The 21,069-nt window shown below is 31.5% G+C and overlaps 1 protein-coding gene across 2 annotated transcripts in view; it reads right to left on the reverse strand.

The window, feature by feature from the left end:
• Positions 1–15,434: 15,434 nt before the first annotated feature.
• Positions 15,435–21,069, reverse strand: part of LOC108764205 (basement membrane-specific heparan sulfate proteoglycan core protein) — a 204,198-nt gene continuing 198,563 nt past the window's right edge. For both annotated transcript variants that reach the window (XM_018512326.1, XM_018512325.1), the window contains one exon: positions 15,435–16,582. In XM_018512326.1, the coding sequence (XP_018367828.1) occupies positions 16,482–16,582 (101 nt within the window). In that variant the 3' untranslated portion in view covers positions 15,435–16,481. The remainder of the gene's footprint in view (positions 16,583–21,069) is intronic.

Here is a 21,069-nt window from a genome sequence, read left to right on the forward strand (position 1 = left end):
CATCGCAAATTCTGAAGACATAATTCTCCTTAAATTCGCAATTCCACTATGGCGTAAGCTTTCTCATGGTAGCGCTTTGATGTGTTATGAATTACAAATAAGATGGGTAAAAAGTCACAGGGTGACACAGGCATGATTACATATTTGATCAAGGTGAATTGCCTTTTCAGCAAGAAAAGACGATTCAAGAACAACGAATGCATAATTATACTTTTTTAACGTTTTATATTTGTAATGTACGTTGTCCTATGTAACAAACGCTGTACAGTACTCGTAATTAAAATTCTATCCTTGTATCATTTCATATTTTCCAAATAATTATCAATTAAGTTAGATATAATAAAATTCGTTTATTTCTAAATATTTATTGTAATTAATTTAAAGAATGGGCTTTTATGTTTAACTAGTACCTAACAATTTTATGAGTGTATGGTATTTATAGACGCCGCGCTGTAAAGAATAAACACACTTCTTTTTACTACTGAATATTATGCCACAGCTATACACTTGCTACACACTTCCTTTACCATTGAACGCACCAACGTATCTATAATTGTAAGAGTATGTCGCTTTACTATTAAGTATACACTCCAGACTTAATGTTCGCAAAAATAATTAAGTTTTATTACAATCGTTTCGTTATTGTAATCGTATAAGAGTTGTTGATATTTAAAAAAAACAATTTAATATACTACATAATACTATATGATTTACAAAAAGCAAACTAAATATATTATTAAAATATGTAGGTATATATATATATATATATATATACCAATATGGGTAACTAGTGACCGAGCGATTCCTGTTCGTGCAAGTTTCTTGGAGTCTTTCGGTAATTATTGTATAAATTATACTACATTTTATTATTTTCCAAAATAAAGAGTCAATATTTATTCTAGAAGGTTGAGAGTATGTTAGTGAATTTTTAGAGATTTTTTGAATTATTTTAAAGAGGTGTAAAAAATGAAGAGATTCTAGTGACTTGATGGTATGGATGAGGCACCAAATTGTACATGGTACGGTAAGGGTTAATATTAATTAAACGAAGAATAAATATGTAAAAAAATCAATGTTTAACTTGATCTTTAATCTCAGCTTTCTGAAAATGTTCTGAAGATGAAGGTTTTTTTTATAATCCCTCGGGAAGATTACAATTCGACTTACATTTAAACTAGGCCAAATGTAAATAAAAATACAAGCAAACGGCTGTTTTCCGCCCAGACTTCGTCTTCCATTTTGAAATTGACGGGTCCTATACGTATTTTATATTCAGGACATTACTTCGTGCTGAATTATTTTTCAAGTTCGGACAGGAGCACTGGTAGCAGTGGTAGTAACTCTTCCCGGACGAGGCTCCTGTCTCAGCCACCCCTTCCACTTGCTCACCGTCACCGGAACGAATACCGGTTCAGCTTTTCTCTCAGTGTAATCGTATATAACTGTCACTTCGCAGGAAAGGTGATACAAACTGTAAAACTCGGCCAGTCGTGTCAACGTAACGTCCGACGTGTATTCAGATCCAAACTACAGCATTTGCGTGCTTGAAATTTCTAATATTGTAGCAGCACATACAGTTCTTTCTTTGAAAAGTCCTAAATTTCCACGAAATTCGAAATTGTAACAATAGAAGAATGCAATATTGGTGAATTTATACATAAAGTCGTGTGTAAGAAAAATTCATAATACGTGAAATGTCAATGTATTATTTAAATTGAAACGTTCTTATACATGCGGAAAAAAGACAAATAATTCATGCTGCATAAAAAGGAACTCGTGAAATTGTAGCAATTAATTAGATCGTGTGACATGCAATTAAATTGGCGAATGTCAGTGGATGTCACATGATAGACAGTTGCAGAAAAATCAACGAGTACGACGATCTCACACCTAACGAGGCACGATGCAATTCAAGTGGCGCGTCAGGGATCGTTAAAAGTACCGCTTAAGCGACGCTAAAGCAAGAATAAAATAACACTAAATTTACGGGCGGACCGTGAATCAACATGCTTTATGATTGTTCGGGTAGCGGATGATAAAGGATGAGAGCACGCGCGCGGGGAACTAGCTGGTCAGGTCGAACAGGGGCTCGAATACTCGCTAGGTGGGGGATGAAAATTGGAAAACTGCATTGTCCACCCGTTCTACTCCTCTGGGACACATTCGTTAGTGGGCATCGTCCACCGACGATAAATTTCACGTATCTTCCACTTTCCCGTCTTTCACCTGCGCTCAAATTAAAGATCAGCTCGATCGTGATTGCTCTCCACGCGACTATCGACTCGATTGCTTTTATTAAATATTCTCAGAAATATTGAATTATTAAAATAATTCATATCTAGCAGTAAAACGTTATTTATCTATTAATATTTACTTAAGACTTGTGTATTTCTACCTCCGTCGCATTTCTACTTACAAATTTAAGTAAAATCAGTCTTGAAACGTGATATGATTCGATATACGGATCTTGAGAGTCAATTTGATATTCGTGATGTCATATTTACTTACGCCACGATACAGCACAGAAACTTGGATAAAGCTAATCTTGGAAGACATAGCTTTGAGTTCTGTTCACGCGACTCGATACACGACTCGTGAGGTTTCGTACGAGCAACTATTTCGTATATATACTGCTACTCCATTTATCCAATCTCGATTGAATACTCGAAGAACGCGTTTATTGAATCCGTATAAAGACATGAGGTCAAGTCATAGTTACGAAGAGAACCGCATACGATTAATTAATTAATTATAGATGACAAATTATTTTATAATTTAACCAAGAAGTTATCTCTGTAATGAATAAATGATATAATAAGTATACAATTTATGATTTAATTTTATTGAAAAAATAAATTTTTTTTTTCGTGAGAGATGTAATTACGAGAAAATAACAGTTGAAACAAAAACCGTCAAAAATCAGGATATTTGGTATTCATTGTACTGAAATTAGAACGAAATATTGTCTGCTCGTATCGACACGCAAACATTAATTGGATTGCTTGAAGCACTATTGAAACCGCAAAACATATTGATACGTTTAAATCCTGCGAGCACTGGTGCTAAATCCACAATATCATATTAAAGTGTATAATAATACCGAAATTTCAGAATGAAATATACGTGTTAAATTGAAAACGGACCGATACATGGAATTTTATAAACGACATGCATCTGCATCGTACATTTTTTGTGCTTGATTTAATGTAGTTGATTTTTTGGACACGTTTTATATATGCCATTTTTTTCAATTTTTTTTTTCAAATTTGTTTTTGTTTTTCTAAATCGACGTGCTATCGAGATGCTTTCGAAAGTAGCTAGATAGACAAACGGTAGCTAATTTTCGCAGATTCACCACTGTGCGTGACTCAAACAAAAAAAGAGGCCGTTTTTCCGTAAAAAAGTGTTTGCGATCTTGCTTTGTTAACGGGCAATTCAACTTTGTTACTTCGAATAAACAACGGCCGGCCAAACGAATGTACCTTGCCAATAGCGGGTTCAATCTCGCTTTTAGCGTCCCTTTTCACGCAAATTGCTACGAAAAGCTAGGCCAGTTAAAATATTTACGAACGTCGAGTTTATCGCGAAGGATATACTACCGAGTTGAAAATGCGAGTTTTCATCAAAATATAGTGTGAATTTTAATGCGCCATCGTTTCCATCTTAAAACTTTTACTTTGTATAAATTAAAATACTTTATATAAATTAAAATTATAATGTAATACTGCAATATAATCTGCAGTAATAATTAATGAATAATGTAATTAGCATTTTTCTTTCATTAAAAATATTCGTTTTTAATACACTTAAATTCATGAATTCGTTCAAAATTTTTCTATACAGGATACTGTCTTATTACCATCTCAGAGTATTAGATATATAATCTGGAACGTAAAGTGCTGCGGTAAATTAAATTGTTAACGGCTACATTAATGGGTTAATGGGCGATTTTTTTTAGATTATAGACTCTTTTTATACTACCGCTTACTTTACCATGCTAGCGAAATTTATAAAATGCCAACGATTAAATAAACTTAGACTTCTTGTTTCGCTATGCGTTATTTTACATAACGTGACATAGAAATAGATATTGCTGGATTACAAATTTATACATGATTTACAATAACTAATATTTGTAATGATTTGTTTAATAATATAACTTTTTTTTATTTTAAAAGCAAGCATATCACTCCTTTGCTCAAAAAATGACATAACTAAAAAAATGTCTTCTTTAAATTATTACCATAAATAAATTAAAAGTTAAATACTAACGCAATATTGTCTATCAATCATAAAAAATAAACTAACATAACTTTATAAAAGATTATTAAAACTATTACAATTAAAAAAAAGATATAATTTAAAAAAGAAAAAAACATTGTCAAATTAAAGAGGATAGTTTTTTAAGAGTTGAAACACATACATACACATAATTATAGTTTAGCAATATGTAAATTTTAGTAACATGACTAAAATTTAAAACATTTAAAATTATTGATAAACAATACATTATGAACGAAACAAATTAAATAAGAATATAATGTGTCATTTTTTTTTAATACGTGAGGTATTAATATTAATGTGGATAAAAAATAAATATCTCGAATCAAAGATAAAGAAACAATTTTTTCAGGTTTTATATAATTTATATTGTTGCGTGAAAATACCACTGCTTATATTATAAAGTTTTATTTCGAAAAATCTGTATTTGTGCATTAAAAAATCAATAAAACGTTGTTTAGGATAATTTCGGCAAATACGCCGCGCTGGGATTTACGCCGCAGAAATCAGAAAAAATAGGAGTGGAGGGGTAATTTTCCCGCAACTACTCTATTACATGCCTTTATGTTATATTAATATTGTGTTATAATTTCAGCTTCTCACTGTTAATAACAATGAAGTTATAGTGAGTTGAATCGATTTGTCACTGTAATAAGTAATGCCATCATAAATTATAATCTACATAAAATGATTACTCTAGGGCGTGTAAAAGACTTAGTGGTCATTTCGTAATACATATACGTATACATCTCAGAGTATTAGATATATAATCTGGAACGTAAAGTGCTGCGGTAAATTAAATTGTTAACGGCTACATTAATGGGTTAATGGGCGATTTTTTTTAGATTATAGACTCTTTTTATACTACCGCTTACTTTACCATGCTAGCGAAATTTATAAAATGCCAACGATTAAATAAACTTAGACTTCTTGTTTCGCTATGCGTTATTTTACATAACGTGACATAGAAATAGATATTGCTGGATTACAAATTTATACATGATTTACAATAACTAATATTTGTAATGATTTGTTTAATAATATAACTTTTTTTTATTTTAAAAGCAAGCATATCACTCCTTTGCTCAAAAAATGACATAACTAAAAAAATGTCTTCTTTAAATTATTACCATAAATAAATTAAAAGTTAAATACTAACGCAATATTGTCTATCAATCATAAAAAATAAACTAACATAACTTTATAAAAGATTATTAAAACTATTACAATTAAAAAAAAGATATAATTTAAAAAAGAAAAAAACATTGTCAAATTAAAGAGGATAGTTTTTTAAGAGTTGAAACACATACATACACATAATTATAGTTTAGCAATATGTAAATTTTAGTAACATGACTAAAATTTAAAACATTTAAAATTATTGATAAACAATACATTATGAACGAAACAAATTAAATAAGAATATAATGTGTCATTTTTTTTTAATACGTGAGGTATTAATATTAATGTGGATAAAAAATAAATATCTCGAATCAAAGATAAAGAAACAATTTTTTCAGGTTTTATATAATTTATATTGTTGCGTGAAAATACCACTGCTTATATTATAAAGTTTTATTTCGAAAAATCTGTATTTGTGCATTAAAAAATCAATAAAACGTTGTTTAGGATAATTTCGGCAAATACGCCGCGCTGGGATTTACGCCGCAGAAATCAGAAAAAATAGGAGTGGAGGGGTAATTTTCCCGCAACTACTCTATTACATGCCTTTATGTTATATTAATATTGTGTTATAATTTCAGCTTCTCACTGTTAATAACAATGAAGTTATAGTGAGTTGAATCGATTTGTCACTGTAATAAGTAATGCCATCATAAATTATAATCTACATAAAATGATTACTCTAGGGCGTGTAAAAGACTTAGTGGTCATTTCGTAATACATATACGTATAGTGGAATAGTAAAGCATGTTGTATAGCAAAATACAAGTGCTTTTCTTTCGTATTCTTTGTTTAATTTGTTATCTTGTTATCCTACCTGTTTGGGATATACGGCATTTTTAGCGAGCGGGATTTATGCCCAAAGCATACAAAGTGCGCAGATTGAATTCAGTGCACTAAATGCAATAAACGCAGTATATGTACCTCATGTCATGACACTTGCAATATATGTACGAAGATTGTAATTATTATTTATTATTTCATATATATATTTATCATTCTTATTCCTTAATAAAACTTTATAAATACATTTTATAAGTTATTGCATCATTTTACATCTTATTTATATGCATTATTTGTAAATTTTTCATGAGCCATACATACCCTCCCTCCCCCTATGAGTAGCCATATATCCAACCCCTATGGGATATACGGCAAAAATGCAAGAGTTTTAAAAGTTTATTTTTTAATATGAAAAATAAATATTTTGGATTTCTAATATTTTTTTTCATAGTAGTAGACAGTACAAAGTTTTTACTGATATAGTTTGTTTACTTTAAACATATTACATAATACTTAATAAATTAAATTTTTGATAGGTGCGGCGTATATACCGGAATTACTCTAAGGAGTGTTGCATAAATTTACCATTATGAAGCGCGGTACAATATTACCAGTAATTACGTCAAATATTGTCTGTGAAATTAAAACGAGATAATATAAAGGCATTGGAAGTAGAGTGCACTAATAACATTCAGTTCTGTTGAGAATTTTATGCATTCACATATTTTATTGTTCGGAATATTGCAGTGCGTATTCATAACGTTTTTCAAACTTGTGCTTTTCAACTTGAGCATACATAATTACAAGTAAACTATCATCAACCTCCATAAAACATTTCAAAATTTTGTATCAACATTTTAATAATATAGCCATGCATTTATCTACATGTATTATATAATTATTTGTTAAACAATTGACAGCAATTTTACGATTTAATAATTTATATTTATAAATTTACATTTATAAATATTACGTATGTGTAAGTATTAGATGAATATATATACAAAATTTTCAATTAAAAACTAACATAATTTTATTTTCATATGTATTATATAGATATGCGTATACATATATGATGAATACCCATTTAATTAAGACACATGTTACTTTTTAATTGAGTCTGTAAAAAATAAACTTGGCGATTATAAATTGATCAATCACTGACCGTGCGTCGGTGTAAATTTAATTGAAATATATGCACATTTTAATGGTATACAGTTTCAACAAATTTACATTGGAGTTTGCTTAAATTTGCATTCTGAATATGTTTGGTTGAAACAATCTGCATTTCGATTTGTATGTCACATAGATAGATTTGATCGACTTTTAACGGTACTCATTAGTCAATCATTGAAATTCATCCTGAACATATATACATACATACTGCTTGCAAAAGATTCATTTAATTGTCATTTCTGGGAAGAACAATTGTATTACAATTGTATAATTCTACAAAAAATCAAATTTTGTTTCTACGATATGTCGTAAATAATACTATACAATTATTTTTTTATATACCACGCATGTTATGTTATGTTGTTCCAAAAATATCTAAAAAACAAACTAAATGTTGACTTACTTTATTTAGTTTTGTTTGCGCAGTAACGAGTTGTTGTCGATGCATGTCAATTTTTCTACTATGACACCAAAATTGTATGAAAGTCGCTTGAAACAAACGATAGGTATTTTTAAATTTATAACATATTGATACGTTTTGTTTTGTGAAAATAAAATAATATGTATTTTGATAAAATCACACCAATATATTTATAGTTTTAATTCACTAATTGTTTTTTCTCATTGTATTAATTAATATTAATTAATACAACGGGAAAAAATAGTTGGTGAATTCAAACTATAAATATATCATATTAAAAACTTTTTCTTAATTTATAATTAATTATTCTTTACGTATTATTAATTAATTCATATTAAATGCTTTAACTTCATATATAATTGATACTGTTGAACAAATTATTATCTGATTTTCTAATGTACACTTGCGAATTTTTTGACGATTGTTATTTAATATTAATATTAAAATTGAAAATTGAGTCACCCTTTTTTTAGGACTGATTCAATTTTCACTCTTTAGAGTGAGATTTCAAGTAATTTAGAGAATAGAGAGTGTTTCTATTCTTCATTAATATATTTTCACCTACTAAATCCTTTCATTTAATTTACTAATCAATTTTCAGGATGTCGTATAGATGGAATCACAGAAAAGAGCACGGTGAACGGCACAGTGTTATAAATGCATTCTAAAATACCAAGACTACTCTGGAAAAAAGAGAGAATGCCTAGAAGGATGATATCATTCTCGACGAAATTCATCATGTTCAGCAAGTGTCTAGAGAGCGGAAAATAGAAATAATCGAGATTATTTCTATTTTTTCAATTAACTCATGTCATCATTTTGCGAATGTTCGTTTGCAGCTGAAAAACTGATTGGGGTAACGTGCAAAATTTAATCCTTTTAGCAAACAAAGATTATATTTAAAATAGTAAATATGACATCGTAAGCGGATGGGGAAGAGACAATGCTTTGTCATTCTTAATAATATTCAAATAGCTTAAACAGTTTGAACCGAGCAATCTGACAACATAATTACAATTCTATCCATCAACAAAAATCAGATGTTGGAAAGATAGAAGGCAGATGCCTGCCAAGAGCAAGTTACTTTTATACTTACTTTTTATTTTATGCATAATGCATCTCACGAACACTTAAGTATGCATACAATTTTTCACTAAGAAACTTCAATAAATTAAATACAGCATTTTTAACAACAAAGTTTATTAATTATGTGACACTGTTTAGTTTTGTCATTCACTGTTATGAATTATTAATTAAGAATACTTTGTTATACTTTTTCTAGAGTGACAATTTCTAGAGTGGACCCCTTGTTGTCGATAATAACGAGCTTAGAGTCTCTTGCATTGCGCTGTAAGACAATCTGATATAAACTAATGTCACAATAGGGTTGTTTCAGAAAATAAATTTTGAAATTCTTTGAGTTTTCCGGATGACCGTGGAAAATTTTTCATGACCAATATCAAATATGTAAATTTTAACATTTAGAAGTAGGAATTGTGTGTGTAAGAAAGCTATCCCATATTTTATTAAAATTAGCTTGACTATTTTAATTTCAATTTTACAACGCGAGTGAAATATTGAGAGCAATCAGTATCATCATTAACATCTTTGTAAGAATGATGTAGTTTTAAATAAAAAAAGAGTTAATAAAAGTTAATAAACTTTATACATAATTTTCCCAATATAGTTAAATTAAATTTGTCAATTATTCTCTTATAATATATTTTTTAAATATACACATACAGTAAATTCTCAATTTCATCAAATAACAAAGATTACTTTTTCCAGTGAATAAAAATAGTTTCAATTAGTCTTAGTCTACTCTATCATGTTAATATTTTCATAATTATAAAAATTATCTATTATGTTACACAGCCTCCTTAAAACAAATAAAACCAATCGGTTGTCATGATAATGGATATGCAATAACTGCGATAAAATTGCAGTTTCTTAATCTGATCGGATATATGTCACGCAGTTCACTAGTAACCCTCACAACGTACGCTCATTTCCAACGAGATGCCGACAGGCTGCTCGGATAGCTGATAAAATATCAGCCGTCTATCGGGCTGTGTTTGTCAATATTTTATCCGTTTAATTGTTTTTCGATAGTCGAGGGTCGGTCCGGCTTTTTGCGTACGAGGGGTCAACGGGACGGGTCCGGGTTATATATACGTTACAATGAAATTGAATCGCGCGTTAACCCAGGCAAGATGGTAAACAGTTGTTATTGGCAGAATAATTTTTTGCCTACGTTACATCGGAAATTAGCTGTCGCTGCGCAATCTCGTGTCAATACCTCGTGTAAACGGCTCGACGTAGACGGACCGTAACGAACGTACTGCCAAAAAAGAAACGTGAGTTCGCCGTTACGTTGTGTCCCGGCTCTTTCCACGGTAGTTTGTCTTTGTCACAAAAATCCGTTTATACATGTGCGGGTTATGGTGATGTGATGCTTTTGCGCGCGCTTATGGGATACTATAAATGCGGGCGATAAAAACGCAAGGTGTAAAATATTGCTTCTGCATCAGAGAGAAACATGTTAAAACTCTTTAACTAAAAACTGGTACCCAAAATAACTAAAAAAAAAAAAATCACTCTCCGTCAATTCTCATGTTACGCAAGGTATTTCATGAACATACATTATTGGAATAGATAGAATTCAATAAATCTTTGCGGTCTCCGAAACAGTATATTAAACATCATACGCGAATAAATTGATATTTAAAAAGTGATGTCGCATGGAATTATTGGAATGAAAAAGTTAATGCATCGTTTAAAATCGCTTGCGCATATGCAATGTCGCGTGTTCAAATTCCAGCGTCATCCATTACATCCATACTCGTATACACAGTGTGCAAAAAGAGGAAAAATAACGATGAGCATTGGATATTCGCCTCTACCGCAGATTTTGTTTTTTCCAAGATACGCTTATCAAGCGGTATTTCTCTTCTTCCCCAATTTCAGCTTCCAGTCGATATCCAGCTGGCTGCCGTTGTTCCGTTTATTCGATTTCGGAAATTCTCATGCTGTCTCGTTTTGACGCGTTTTCCCGGCGCAATCGGCACCATCGGCGGCGATTGTGCGACAGCTCGCCGACCCGTCCCGACGTTCGTTAATTGTTGCGGCGGCGCGCGGCGTGGCGAAGTTGGAAACAGCGGGTACACGTAGTAGATGGCCGGGGCTTACCTCGTGCGTATCGGGTTTAACTATGTTTTAGTTTTCTCCCTCTTTGCCCAATCTACCATTACTCCGGCGCGAAACATCGCGCACGTGCGCCGGGAAAGAAAAACTGCGGGACAATGCACGAATTCACTGCCCGGAAGTCGCTCAATGGCCGCTCGGTGATTGCGATTCCACATTTTGACCGCGTCCGTTAAAAATAACGGATATAGCGATCACCCTTTCTTTTTTTAAATTTAGTAACGCGATTACGTACAAATAATTAACGGTAAATGACGACGATAAAAAAGTAATTGTGTGGTTTTTTTTTATCATTTAAGTAATTAATGTATTTTGAAAACGATAAAAGCACATTAAGCGATATAAATGTAGAAAAGAGAGAGCGTATCCCTTTAATTTATTTCCTAAACAAAATGCTTAATATAACTCTTTCGTATAAATTGCTACATGAAGTTACGCGCAGCAAATTAATGTTTAAATATTTCAATGCAATACAGTGCTTGCCGTTTCATTTTAATTTCCCTGAATTTATTTCGTAATATTCCATTAAAATTGCAATTTGCTTCGTGCAATTAGTCCATTAGTGACATTAAAGAAATTAAGAGTGAGTGATGGCTTCGTTATGAATGTCTCCGCAATTTCGTTAATTTTGTTATAACGAGTTTCGAAGCAGCCATGTATGATAAATAAAAGATTCTTTCTATACGTTAATAATACGCACGTATACGAATATCGTTTTTACCGTCTATTCGTAGTATTTTCCACGTATAAAATACATGCAATGTACGGCATGTGTAACAGAAAAATCGGTATATATGAACCGCGTACCAATTAAAATCAACCGTTTTCTACTTAATTAAAAATGCGGTGCGTGTATTCATTAAAAATTGAAATATGTAAATATTTCTATGTATATTATATGTAAAAATGCTGTGCACAGAGTTTTGATCAATGCATATTAATCCAGATATAAAAACGATGAAGATTGAATTAAATACAGAATATATCATATCCACACAGTTCAGAAAGTTATTTGACTCTAAAAAAAATATATAAAATTAAAAAAAATACTTTCATTGACCACACAATATCTATATACCTATTTCTTCTAAGAATTTGTTTTTTTTTATTTAAGACAGAAATTTAAATTAATTTTCAGATCTTCCTTCCAATTAATAAGAAATTTAGATATTAATTGTTCAGCTTTGTTAAAAATATTAGCTACTAACAGAATGGAAATATCAAATAAAAATTTTATAATATGATAGAGATATAAGTCTTATTTGCAGTATGTAAAAAAATAGATACGCGCTTGCTTGATGAAAAACTGTCAAACAGGAAGAGCGAAATAGAAGTCTATGTGTTTTTTATATCATCATTACATTTATTGAAACAGTATTCACGTCGATGAATATTTTTACAATATAGTATTCTATGTCGCTTTTTCGCTTTTAATCCTGTCTTTTTGATTCATGCTTAAGTTCTCTCATAACATGATACATAATCGATTATGAATTTTATGTACAATGCAGTCTAGTCTCTTACCTAATGTAATGTGCAACATTCCGTAAGTATGCAAATCGCGGATATTGATTATCTAGTTTACAAATAGAAATAATTGTCTCGATATTTTTCTGTTTGATTTACGTTTTATGTACAGGAATGTACTTTTTAAATCTTATAATTGAGCCACGGTTTGTGCTATAAAAAAATCACGGTGGAATCTATCGGAAACCACCAAAACGCGAAGCATCGTGAATATAAACTTTTTTTTTCTATCGAACTGAAATTGATTAAATACATTGATTTAACACACACCAGTAGCTCAATGAAAGTGATTCTTCAATCTAAAACAATTTTTTCGCTTTGCACTTTGATCACGTTTTATGTAATTACGCTAGCCTCTCTCTCTCTCTCTCTCTCTCTCTCTCTCTCTCTCTCTTTCTTTCTGTGCATTATATGAGTCGCAATTTTCGTCTGGAATATATATGATTCGATTTACTTATATAAATTATAATGTAAAAAATTATATACAAATTGAAAGCATTACGATATTTCCCCTCGATTCTGAGTGAAATCTAGAAATGTTTCATGATCTCTTCAGCGGATAATTTGTGTTTTCCAAGCTATAACGTTATAAAAAATCTATGGGTTCTAAGGTAAATCGTATCTTAACATTTTAATCATTATGATATATTTCTTTACTCGTATCATATTATATTACGTAATAAATCTACTACCTAATGATTTACTGCTATATTCTATATTACGTGCGTTGAATTATTTAATGACCATATCTAAGATTTCATTTTTTTCTTGTATTTTTTTCTCTTGAAAAAAAGCGGCTGTCTTGAAAGAAATTAATCAGAAAGATCATTTAAAAATACTGAGCTGTCTTAGCTAGATAATCAAGATTGAATCAATTTAATCAAATATGTAGAAAGACGAATAATTTAAATATTTATCTTTCATAGAATCTGATGGAAATATCGAATCTGATATTAAAATTGAAAGATTACTTTACAATTTAATAATAATGGACAAATAAAATTTTAATAACAAAATCATGTCTGTTATGTACAGATTTATTTGACTCACGTGTAAAATTAAGTAAGTTATCTATTATTTTCTCCAAAAAATCTTATTTCTGTTTTTATTTTAAAATTTTATTAATTTTCTATTTAAAAAATATAAAACTAAATATCGTATAAGACACACGCATATAATCTAAAAAATTTTATAATATAGGTTGCGGTCCATGAATATTTTGAAGCGTTTGATTTGACCAATCAGGAAATAAAAATCTACGCTTCGAAATATTTATAGTATCAAATGGACCGCAGCCAATAAATAATTAAATAATTCTTTAATAATAAATAATCGTGATAATCAATAATTTAACAACATTTTATAAAGAGTTAAGTGATTTATCGTAGTAAAAGGCGACTTTTAATTATAGTTCTGCAAAGGAACCTTTATTTTATTTATAATTACATTTTGATCTTTTGAATTATACTTTCCGCACTATTATCATGATACATAACGCACGGCAACGCTTATTATTGACCTATTTAAATATATTTACGTATTATCTTTTCATATATTCACTTATCTATACACGAGCTTCACAATACATTTTAATATAACATTCGTTATCCATAATCGTTGATGTCCACTTGATTATATTTTGATTAAACGGTGAATTAATTTTGACGCGTTTTGATTTTCAAAAAAATTACTTTAATATTCTCATAGAAAATTTAAATAAATTGGAAATAAAGTGACATATAAGTTTGGAAAAGGAACATTACTTTCAACGAATTGCATTTTGATTATCGAATGATAAAGACACATATGTGTTAATGTAACGAATTATTTAGTTTACAAAATCCTGTTTACAATAAACAAACAGAAACATATCGAGGCCACCTATCTACTATTATTACTAAAGTGATTATTTCTGGTTGCCTTTCCATTCTTTGGTGGTGTAACTTCGTATATTATAAATACCCTTTCCTGATATTGGAAACAATTATGTGTGCGGTTCATTTGACACTACAAATGCTGCGAAACTTTTGATTGACCAATTGGAAGAAGTAATTTTATTAATTGACCAATCAAAGAATACTTCGAAGCATTCGTAGCATCAAGTGGACCGTAGCTTTAACATATAGAACTTTGTTTTTAATTCTTTTTTGAAAAGTAAAAGTTGATTTGTTCATAATGTTCATTCGTGCCTTCTAATTGTCCGATTACTTACATAAAATATAAAAATTAATTGTTTTAAAACGTAACGTTTTATGTAGACATTAATTTCATTTCCATGCAATATCAATCTTTTTTCCTGTATATAAGTCAAAAATTCTTCCCTAAAAATTATATTTTTGTATTTCAAATATGCTTTTTAAAGAAAGAAATAGTCTTTTACAAGTTTAATAACATTAAATACCTATTCGGAACATAAATTCAAGAAAAAACATTTACACTTAATTATATAACAGTACTCGATTAAAATGTTACTTTAACGTTATAAACAAAAAATTTCTTAATATAAATTTTCAACTTTTTAAACAATTCTGTCATATATTAAAAGACTGCGGTTTGGTAAACAACAATTTTGATTTTGTAAACAGTAGATTATCATAATATTAACATAATAAATGTTGATATCATAAAATTTGAATTTCACCTATAATTTGATGCAAAAATGTTTGCAATAAGATATTGATATTCTTACAGTCTTTTGAGAAACAATCACCGCATTATTCTCGCTTTAGCAATCAATCCCTTACTAATGCAATCTTATTAATTAACATTATATATTTAACAGAAACTGAATAAATCAAATCTGGGCAAAGTTATTATTATAGCATATATAACTCAAGAAATATATAAAAAATATCTGGCACGTTCGAGACGCTGAATTGTGCCCGAGGCACAAGGTTTAGTTAGAATATTTGCAAATATACGATTGTATGTGTACCATACAATTATATCGTAACCAATGATATAAGCTATATACACAATACTGCCCAGATCGAAGGACGAGAAAGAATTATCGGTCACGTGGCAATTCTCGCACGTGCATTGTACTGTACAAGGTCACGGCAAATTCTACCTGCTCATTACTCGTTTTATGTACAAGAGCCTTAATTATGTGATAATTATTACTCAACTAGTTGATAATAATTGTTAGATTATAAATTCCGATTCGTGTGTAATAATTATTTCATAGCCATCGAACGGATCCAGCCATCGATACTCGGTTCGAAAGCATTGGCAGTTGTAACAGATCATGCAATCAATCCGATCTTTCCAAATACGGCGTCGTTCTATCGGTCGACGTAGAATACTACGAGGCCATTATTAAATTAGTTAAAATACAAATTCTAATAGAGTTCTCGCAACGAAATGACGAGATGAGCAGTTTCATCATTAGAGACAGTCCACGCATATTCGTTGAGGCACGGACAAAACATGCCGATTTAGTTATACAAAAAGCACAAGTGCAAGAAAGTTCTTTTGGCGAACGCACAATCATACTACTAGGGATGTTGAGAATGATTCGGCATTTTTGCCACGATGCATTTAACACGATTTTATACAAAAGAATGGAGAGTCTGTGAAAGATTTTCGTGTTAAAAACGTACGTGCTAAAGATCGTCCGCCACATCACTGCGTCCTTCACAGAGCTTTGGTCCACTGCACTTCGGTCCATACTGTGATTCTCTTGTCGTCGCTTCCGAGCACTCGACGAACGAATACACGCAGCGTGTGACAGCGGAGCGTAAACTAAAGCGATCTATCGCGGTCGGCCGGACGATTTTTCCGAACGTGTACCGTTCCGCGACCGTCGATTGCTGGCGTTCACTTTGGACATTGTCTCTCCTGACTTTTGACACGTTTCACTTTCTTTCTTTTTGTTTTTGAGATGCGCGATTCACGACGCGGTTGCTCACCTCAACAGGTTCGCAATTATGAGGGTGATGCTGGCGAGTAGAATGGTCGGAGCCATGCCGCAGCTTCCACCATGTTGCATAGCCGCCGGATGTTCACCTACAACAGAAATGTGCAAATTGATTTTAGTTCCTTCATTTTCAAATCCGGACAATAGAGAGGTAGAGACAGGATGCTCAAGGACAAAGATATACGCAGATGTCGGATACTTTTGGGTCGGATTTCGTACATTGAGAAACTCATTTAGTTAAATCAATTAATTTCTTGTTTGAATGTGGACAAACAAATCTTTCGTTGATGCAATAATGTATTTGAACTAAACCATTTGGTTATTGCGTAACATTTGTAACATTTTACTTGTTTTTGATAAACATTAATATCTGTTATTTATAAAGTTATTTATCAGAACCAAATAAAATGTTACAATAACCGAATAGTTTAGTTTAACTAAATTATTTTATTGCATCAACCAAGGATTTGTTCGCCCATATCCAAACAAGAAATTAATTGATTTAACTAAATGAGTTTTTATATAATTTTTTAAAATACACAACTTTCCAAATACTTTTTAAAGATGTTGAAGTATAAAGAATCATTTAATAATTGATATATATTTGTTAAAGTGATGAAAATTAATTCGGGTCACGAACGATCCAATTATGTGTACTAAAGGATGAAATCGTGTGTATATTACTAAGAGTATATTACTATATTAATATACGTTAGATTTAATAAATGTATGTAATATATGTAATATATTTAAAATGTAAAATATTAAACATAATTAAATGTTTTAGAAGAACAACGCAAAGAAAAATCTAAACAAAGAGAGTTTCTTTTTATTTTAATTATTTTATTTGAATTATATATTAGATTTTCAAAACGAAACATACTTTTCGTTTTGAATTTAATAAGCAAAGTATTAAAACAATTCTTCTCTAAATAATCTCTTTAATTTTTCAAACATTGAATATTTAAGTATCAATTTAAGTATCGATATTTGCTAAAATATTAAATTCTTTTAATAATAGACTAATAATAAGAATACTTTTTAATCACGATAAGTGCATAATTTCATCCTTCTTGATTTATGTATGTCAAAATAATGTGACAAAATTATTTGAAAAAATAACAGATTCAAACATTTATCTCGTATCTTTAATCTTAAATATCTTTACGTAATTTCATCTTTCTGCGATTAGTAAAATTAGTAAGATCATTGTACAATTTGCTAGTTGTTAGAAGTAATGTATAGAAAATTATTAGCGGAAGTTGAAGCAAATTCTATTGCACTTTACAGTTATCTATAAACCACGTCAGTTTCTTCGCATTGAATATTATCTCGAGTAGCTACATAACGCAGGAATTTAATTGTGCAGTCCTAATTAGATCCACAATCTAGGTTAATCGTTTGTAATGCGTTAAACGCTAAGCAGGAACTTTCCAGCCTAACGACAACCCCCCCTTTCCCCCCTCTCTCCCCCTCCCTCCCACTCTCTCCCTCCACCCCCTCTCTCTCTCTCTCTCTCTCTCGTTCTGATAATTGGATTCTATATAGAGGAAATAATTGAGAAAATAACATGCTTCAACACCATCATTTAAAATTAAAAAATTTAACACATTGATTATAAATAATCACGATTATAAATAATACAAAATACAATAAGAACATAAATCATAATATAAAAAGGAAAACTTATACCTTCAATTTAGGAAATAAATATTTTTTATTTTCATAAATCTCTCTCTCTCTCTCTCTCTCTCTCAACATACACAACACACACAAACAACACAACACACAACACACACAAACTTAAGTATATCAAATTCTAAAAATTTCTAGAAAATTAGATATTGTAACATACAGTGATAAGAGAAATATCATTATAATCTAAATTAAGATATATGTATTTAAAAAGGAAATAAAAATTATACATGAATTTTATGTAATAATGTACACGTATAACAATATAATTAATATGCATAAATATTTATTTTCAATATTCAATGACGATAATTTGTGACCACATTACCTACGACATATTCTTTCTTTATTTATTATTTTTAGTTATAAAATCTTTCAATAACATAATAGCATTAACTTTGATGTATTTGTTTACAAATATCGTTTCCTCGAGCAATTTAAAAACTGTTGATTTTCAGTACAAATCGAAATATGATTTCCCATATTTTTTTCAGTAACGTCGTTTACGTCATCTTTTGCACATAGTTTCGCAGTATGTTCGCGATAGATTTATCAAATCGTCTGTGCAATTTTCACACGTTACTATTATATAAAGTTTCACGTCATGACAGGAAGGAATAACGCGTTTAACGTATAAGGCGCGCTAGCAAAGGGTAAAACGCGTGCCGTGATACGAACCGCGGGTGAAATATCGTTTTGTTCGGCAATAACAGCAGCTACGGCGAGCACCACGTTCAAGCGAGGGAACAACAATTTCGCGTTCGGTGTGCGACGGCGCGCGGTATCGTCGTGTCGCGTGTAACATTCGGCGGCAATAAAGATAATCACAGGTCCGGTAGCAGTGTATGGCATAACGACGGTTCCGCGACACGGTAACCGGTCCCTTCGGTAAGCTCGCAATTTACGATCAAATTGAAAATCTCATCGAGCGGAGTTTACCGTTACGCCGCGTTTACATGGTCCGTTATCAAAAAATGATACCGGCGCGGCTCGACACTCGAAATAACGACGGGCAAGCATGGCCGACGTGCGTAATTGCGTTAATGCGCAGATAGTACGTGCCAAAACGGATAGCCCCCGGGTCGCATACAGGTTTATCGAGAAATAATTGAAATTTGCGGTCAATTTTGCAGAGTAATCAGCTGTGTTTGAAATAACGTCGATGGCCAATGTGCTGACCGCGGTGACCGGGTGCGCCCTATAAATTAATTATGCAGACGAACTGTGCCGCATTAATTTTCATCCGGCACCGGAAGCGGCCGCTCTGCGAGCGGAGCGCGCGTTCGCCGCGCGGGCGTTTCCGGACGAAAGTGGGCGCGATCGATGTCTCGATGGTTCGAAGGGTGGAAAGCGCGCTACGGCCATGCGGGGCGGACAGTTGTGTGGAAACCGTGGAAACCGTGGAAACCGTCGAAGAAAGCTTGTTAAGTTCTGCAATTCGATTGCCGTGCAAACGCGCGCGGTATACACGGCTAGCGGTTTGTTGTCTGGTTGCCCAAAGGTTTTGTTGATTTTTGTAGCTTGCCGACGTGGGATGCTATGAATTCGAAAACATTAATTTAATCAGGTATTGAAGGGAGGCTAGCGTATTGTAAATTTATTGCGTTGTTGGTACGACGCGTGCAGCATCGATGTCGAAATGAAGCGAAACGAAAGTTGCAAAATATCGATGCAGGTTTTTTTCGCTGAATATTGAGTACATCACGTCACACAAATAAAGTGATGATGATGTAGTGTCTTTCGAATAATAATGGACTACATAATCGGCTAAAACGATTGCAATTTTTCATCATAAGTTTTCACATCGTAAATCATAATCGTTTTGGTAATCGCCGTATTATGAAGTAATACTTTTTCCAAATTTTTTAACCGTTTAGTAGCCAAATATTAAATTAAAAATCTGTCAAGGTAAAATTTCGCTGAAATTTTTACTGAAAAAAAAAAAAAAAAAAAATATTTTTAATATTGAGTTAAAAAAATGTAAAAACAATCAATTCTAAATCGTATAAAAAATGTCACTACGTAGGAAATTAATTTGACTATTTCGTACATTTGTTATGTTAATACACTTTATTCTTCATTGAAAGGTCTCATTGCTAATTTTATTGAAATCTATTGATAAATGTCGATTTTGATTACAACAAAGGAAGCACAAAAGATGTTGATTTCGAACGGCTGCAGCACGAGTTTCCCGAAACGCGTGCCGGGGCTGCGAGCTCGTGATGATTGACAGGTTGGATTGGTGAACTTGCCGAACAAGATATTACATGTGTTATCGCGAGCGTTACCGGCTGACAATAGATCAAAAGCGAGAGTATGCGTGCGGCACGGCGCCGAGTACTTGCTGCGACTCCAATATACGAGCCTGTCAAACTTTATGACGGGGGATTTCGATACTTGATGAATGAACGTGTGCCCGTCCCTTTCGAATGTCACACTTCAGGAGCCCGCTGGCTTCCTGTCGCCGAACTTGCGTTGTGAATATGCGAGCGTTTATTGATGTGAAATTTGTCGTGCGAACACAATTTCCCTGGAAAATTTTGCTATTCTCGAAAGCTGTCCCTGTTGAACAAAATTTCCTCGGAAGGATCGCGTGATAATGAAAAGGATGACATTTTGAATTTCTAAATTCCGCTACTACACTACAGCTAAGGATACATTAAAATTAATTCAAGCAAAACTGTCTACAATAATGAAATACTTGAGATGACGGAAAGGAAAGATTAAAATATTTAAGAATCTTAATATTTAAACAATATTTAGGAATTTATTAACAAAGAATAAAGTAGATTGTATATTTTTTAAAATTATTTTACATAAAGAAATTTGTGTAACAATTAAAATATATTATATCTTCTAGAAATATCTAGAAATAAACGAA

Source organism: Trachymyrmex cornetzi, unplaced genomic scaffold, assembly GCF_001594075.2.
Source record: "Trachymyrmex cornetzi isolate Tcor2-1 unplaced genomic scaffold, Tcor1.1 scaffold4, whole genome shotgun sequence".
NCBI classification, from domain to species: Eukaryota; Metazoa; Arthropoda; class Insecta; order Hymenoptera; family Formicidae; genus Trachymyrmex; species Trachymyrmex cornetzi.